Source organism: Drosophila grimshawi, unplaced genomic scaffold, assembly GCF_018153295.1.
Source record: "Drosophila grimshawi isolate 15287-2541.00 unplaced genomic scaffold, ASM1815329v1 contig_1377, whole genome shotgun sequence".
In the NCBI taxonomy this organism is placed as follows: Eukaryota; Metazoa; Arthropoda; class Insecta; order Diptera; family Drosophilidae; genus Drosophila; species Drosophila grimshawi.
In genome coordinates this window covers 7,142,869-7,149,125 of record NW_025062900.1, presented here as the reverse complement: position 1 = coordinate 7,149,125, position 6,257 = coordinate 7,142,869, and the positions used below count along the sequence as shown (strand labels likewise).

The following is a 6,257-nucleotide window of genomic DNA, read 5'->3' as shown; positions in this document are numbered from 1 at the left end:
TGGCGACTTAATGCTGATGTTGATGATGAGGACACGTCAAGTCATCCGCGGAATGACAATTATTATAAGCTTGTATATGTCAGATACTTATGCCTACGGTCTATAATGCACGTGTGATGTACGTATTAGTAAGCCCACAAATTATTGGTATTTATGATAATGAGGTTATTTTTGTTTGAATTTGAATGACCAGCGAGTTGCTTCCTTTGTAATTCGTTGAACACAATAAGTTGGGTGAATCCAACATAAAGGTGACGAATAAAATAACACTCAAACCAAAACAGTAGTCACATCCAAGGAAGAAATAAATTATTTTCCAGGTTTTAAACTTCTCCTCTGTTCCCAACCACTTTGGGAAATAATACCGATCACAACAAAATATTTATTATTGTATATTTATGGTTTGGTGCTTTTGGGCGGGCTTCTTTTACTTCCCGCCCTTTTTGTCGCCCATCGGTTGATGTGCCTGTACAACAAGATTTATCCAGACCAGACGCCAGCTGCTGAGGATGGGTATGGGTAAGTTGTTGCCTTTTTTCTGATCCACATTTCGTCAGCACTAAGCCACAATGTCCAAAATCAGCTGTCCAATATGCACAGGCGGCGGGCTTAAGCCCCCATTGAATCATGGCGGACATCTCCCCGACTTCTGTTTGTGTAATGAAGTTAATGAATACCGTTATGAAGGCGGTGCTGTGACACTCGACCAACATACAACTGCGGAGGTAACCGAGCCCGAAGAGATCAAAAGTAGCAACAACAAGCAAAAGGAAGAATAACGAGCACATTCAAATGGACGTATTTGGTAGATTTTGAATATTTGATTTGATTGCAACTGAATTGATCAGCTTTAGTTTTATATGTAATAATTTTGTGTATAGAGCTTAAATATTGAAAACTTGTGTGCAAGGAACGTTACACAACTTTAAATATATACAATTACAAGGCAAATAAAAACTGACATTCTAAAAGTAGATGTCTGAGAATTTTTTATATAGTTGTCATATGTCATACGTTTCTACATCCAATCTAGATGACATAAACTTTTGCGTCACCTCTTTTATATACGTAAAAAAATCAGGTAATAAGTCTAAAGAAACAGAAATATAATGAGACTAGAATTCTTCAAGCACCTAGCCGATCATTCTGAGAAGTCCAAGGCGATGCCCTTCAAAAGACTCTCAAAAAAGCTTAGAATCGCCGATTTGCTAATATTTTGTTTCAGCCTTTTAATATGGCCAACTTACGCTGACAACGGAGAAAAGGAAAAAGCAGTGTCTCAAAGAAACAAGGAAGCAGCTGAAATTTATCCTTATACTGAGTACACCAAGTACGAATCGGAAGTGGAATATATAAAAGAGCCATTGTACCCCACTACCACAGTGGATTTCGTGCACAAAGTGACTCATTTCCTATTCGATACTCTCATACCAGGTGCTTCTGTACTACCGCATGGTGAGCAATATCGAAACATTCATTGGCCGGTTACATAATCGAAAATTTTGTTCTAGGCTATATTGTCAAGGAAATTGGCTCAGATGGGCTTCGCCTTGGACCTAAGATTGAGAAGAATGACTGGAAGAATCTTTTGGCGCATTACTGGGTGTTCACCATTTGTGTAATTGCTCTGCTCTTCCTCATAATTATTATGCCCTTCATAGCGTGAGTAGAATCATACACAATGATATCATTTACACAGCAAAAGTTTCGGTTATTATATTATTATAAATTGTATAATAATTACATTATTGAGTAGTAGATCGTTTTAAAACTCATTTTATATATGCAACTTGTTAAGATCTTGTGGCAGGAGCTCAAATATTAATAATATCTATTATTACCACACTATTGACAGCGTTTGTTATTATTGCTTCAACCACTATCGATGTTCCAAAGGATGTCCACCCTGTGATTTGCCCAAGGACAATCGTGCACGCTGCGGCTATGGTTTTATTCTCTCAGTGCTCCTTATTGGCATTCTGTAGGTGAAATAAACCTCTTACTAGGTGCAACGTTGTAATTATAATTATCGTAGCTTTACTGCCATCATTGGTTTTCAAAGCAATATAATGTTGGATCATGGTCTTAAAGACTCTGCCAATATCATGAGACGGGGCACCGAAAATACCTGCAAGTACCTAAAAGATGTTTCGGACCACATTTACCACTTGCTTGTATTTAACTATGAAGAACTGCTTGCTCATTTAACTGATGTCATTCAAAGTATGCAATCTAATCCGACTGAATTCTCTACCCCACCTACTGCTATATTTAAACTGGGTAAATTTGGTATAATGATATGGGGCAGAACTATTTTACGAACAGAAGGAAGCATCTCCGATCCCATAAAGTATATACAATCCTGATCAGAATCAACATCCGAGTCGATCCAGTCTTGCCTACCTATCTGTCCGTCTATGCATCTACCCGTCACGAATTGTCAGATCCCAATGGCTATAAAAGCTACATTATCAAATATGTCTCTATTCTGCAGCGTCCCGATATTTAGTTACCCATGTATGGGTATGACCGCGATGTTGCATGCCGATGATTTCAGTTCGGCTCAAATGAAAACATAGTTATAAGATATAAATATATATCATCTCCGATAATACAAGAGCTAGAATCACGAAACTTGTATGACAGACTGATAGTCTCTTTCACTGATCAGAGATCAGAGAATTCCGCAGTCGGTTGCATCCGGCTGCACAGTTCTCAATTGGTTTTTCCACAGGAATTAATTTTATCATGTACGATGCAACCTACAATAATGTTAAGCGTGATCCAAAAAAAAATTTATCAGCCATATTTATTAATTTGAAAGAGGCAGATAGGCTAATGAGGGAAGTGAAATTTTGGCAAAAGGATCTACTTTTTTATGGCGGACAACTTCGAGATGGTAAACATTTTATTCTTTCAATTTAATAATAAGCCCTCACCTTCTGTTCATGTTTATTAGGCCTACGCACCGTAAAGCGTGACATAATTTACGCGTGTACTGTACTCTGCGGAAACGAAGAATGTCTTCGGTTCTTAAGAACATCGGATGTCCACAATCTGGATAGTTCCAAATGTCTACATTTTGACAAGGTAGGAGTGGAAGTGGTAAATCGAAAGCTTTTAATTAAACTCATTCTACTCCATCACAGCTACCCGATGCCTCTTTTTACTCCAAAGTCCTAGAAAACGAAAATAAAAGAGGTTATTTCTCTTCAGGCATGATGTACTATTGTGGCCATTATGTGGCCGCAGTTAGATGGAATTATGGTGTAAGCATGCTCAAGGACCCATTAATCAAAGATGTTGAGAATGGAAAAGAGCATTATCGAATACAAGCAGACAACTTGCGTAACATCATCGATGAGGTGGTCAATGACATTCATGAGAACAGTCAGAAATCGAGCACATCGTTTGCCGATCTATATGAAAAGTATAATACCCATCGTAATATTATCAATGCCATTGTGTGTGGCCTTTTGTTGATCGTAAGCACTTCCAGATAAAACAAGACCGGAGCAGATCGCCCAATAAGCTTTTTAATTTCAGATTTTATTGCTCTTAGGCATTGCTCTCATTTGTGGATGCTGTGGACGACTTAGGCGTGGCGATCGGGATGGGTTCTGCAGCAAGGTCTCAGGAGCCAAATGCATGTTTCTGTAGGTATCTAAAAATAGTCTGAGTAAGCGCATTCTAGTGGGTATTCGTGGTGTATAATCCTATATATACTGTACCCATTAAGAAAAGTACATCCATCCATATTTCAAAATCTGTGTAGCAGATAAGATTCAATAATAATAGCCATGTTCGTCCATACGAACACATCGATATCAGAATCAAAAAATATAAAGATCTTGATTTTATATGGATATTATATCTTTTGTGTGATAGGACAGATGATCGTTCTTGTTTTTAAGTGATTTCAATCGCTTTTCCATTTTCTTTGCAGCGGCATTTTCCTTATATTCTGCGTATTCTCGTTTGTAATCCTGGTTGGCCTATTTTATTTGATCTTAGGCCTTATCATGTACATGGGTGTCTGTGCACCGCTTAGGGATCAGCAAGGGAATGCGATGTTCCGCCAGCTGAATGCCGTAATTGATCTTACTAAATTCCAGATTAAAAACAATCCTGAACCGGAATCAGAAGAGCCTACGTTACCCATGTCAAAAGTAATAACGGAGTGCAGGGCCAACCAGACAATTATTGAGCTACTCCAAGAGAATGGATTGTATAATATTGATAACCTATTGCAGATTAAGGTCATGGGCGAACATAAAGAACCCAAAACGCCGTTTTTTGATTATAAAGTTGAAGATTGGCATTGCTTAAATCCGAACGGTCGGTTCCTGAAAGAATTAGAACCGATTTGGAAAAGTCAATTGAACCCTTATACGGGAACAGATTTTACGGACAATTTGTGCACCGATGTGACACCAGTTGCATTGCCAAATTTAATCACTCAATTAAAGGAATTGCGCTCCAGTCTGTGGACTCAGTGGGGCATTTATGACTGGGCCAGAGTTTCTCTTTATGACGAGATTCTTAATCTACAGAAATACCAAGATGAGATCTCTATCAAAGTAATAGATTTGATCAATAAGATTACAGAAAATATATTGAAGATTGATGAGTATATTTTATTCGAAAGAAAACCATTTGGCGAAAGTCTTAAAATAATATTCGATGATACTTATAAGACGGAGGTGGAGATGCGAAAAAAAGCTCGAGCGCTCAATACAGAATGGCGAAAGAAAATTCCTGAACATTTGGAAGATCAATTTGCGGATTATTCAAGAATGGTTATTAGAGAAAGTAAGACTAATGTCGGCAACTGTGAACCGATTGCTATTACTTATTCCACTAGTTCAGACACGCTTTGCAATCGCATAGTTGATCCCTTGGTGAGTACATACCCTTCTAATTCCACATAACTCTTAGCATTTCCTTATGTAAATTTCAAATAAGATCGCATGTTAAGGAAATATCTATATACGAGTATATCTTAGCTTATATTCAAAACAAGATTGATTTTAAATTACGTTTTTTTTCAACTTGCCTTCTACATTATTTTTTGTCCACTCGACTTACATGTCCATCTCGAACTCACATACGTGTCAAAATTTAGATGTCTACACATTAGTCGGACAAGGCTATATTTTTGTTTGAGTGTGCAAAACTTTTTAAACAGAAATTATAACAATACAACTAGAATAGATTTAACAGCTGAGTTTGGGGTACATCGTAGTCATGCTCACTTGACCATTTAGTATATTTCGAAATTATTTGTAGAAAGTAAAAACCTATAATTTAAGGATGATTTTTAAGCAATTTCATATATTTTATTATCTCTATTTTATTTTGCATTCTTATAATTTTAGAATAGTTTATGGTTTGGTGTGCTTTTGGGCGGGCTTCTTTTACTTCCCGCCCTTTTTGTCGCCCATCGGTTGATGTGCCTGTACAACAAGATTTATCCAGACCAGACGCAGGCTGCTGAGGATGGGTATGGGTAAGTTGTTGCCTTTTTTCTGATCCACATTTCGTCAGCACTAAGCCACAATGTCCAAAATCAGCTGTCCAATATGCACAGGCGGCGGGCTTAAGCCCCCATTGAATCATGGCGGACATCTCCCCGACTTCTGTTTGTGTAATGAAGTTAATGAATACCGTTATGAAGGCGGTGCTGTGACACTCGACCAACATACAACTGCGGAGGTAACCGAGCCCGAAGAGATCAAAAGTAGCAACAACAAGCAAAAGGAAGAATAACGAGCACATTCAAATGGACGTATTTGGTAGATTTTGAATATTTGATTTGATTGCAACTGAATGGATCAGCTTTAGTTTTGTACGTAATAATTTTGTGTATAGAGCTTAAATATTGAAAACTTGTGTGCAAGGAACGTTACACAACTTTAAATACACACAATTATATTATAAAAAGAAGAATAACAATAACATAAAATATTTGTAATATTTGATATGTTGGCTTCAACTGAACTGATCAGGTTTAGTATTGGAAGTAATGGTTAAATATTGAAATCTTTTCTGTGTGCAAAAACGGTGCACATCTTGAAATACGTAAATATATCTAAACTGTGATATGCACTTGTGACCATTTGACCAGCCTAGAGAATTTAAAGTTTTCAAAAGTGTTCTACACAGTGGAAGCGAAAAATAAGTAGGAGAACGAAAATATTTCATGACAATGACCTCCTGAACAGATAAATAAAGAAACGCGCAAATAAATGAGCAAA

At 37.3% G+C, this 6,257-nt stretch overlaps 1 protein-coding gene across 1 annotated transcript; it reads left to right on the top strand.

Annotated features, from left to right (window-relative positions):
• The first annotated feature begins 1,097 nt into the window (after positions 1 to 1,097).
• Positions 1,098 to 5,920, top strand: LOC6562789 (prominin-like protein). The gene is made up of 11 exons (XM_032736665.1): positions 1,098 to 1,455; positions 1,512 to 1,662; positions 1,856 to 1,981; positions 2,036 to 2,223; positions 2,735 to 2,899; positions 2,960 to 3,090; positions 3,150 to 3,485; positions 3,547 to 3,656; positions 3,947 to 4,901; positions 5,379 to 5,509; positions 5,574 to 5,920. Exons 1-11 carry the CDS (start codon positions 1,110 to 1,112, stop codon positions 5,767 to 5,769), a joined length of 2,835 nt encoding a protein of 944 aa, XP_032592556.1. The 5' UTR covers positions 1,098 to 1,109; the 3' UTR covers positions 5,770 to 5,920.
• Positions 5,921 to 6,257: the final 337 nt, after the last annotated feature.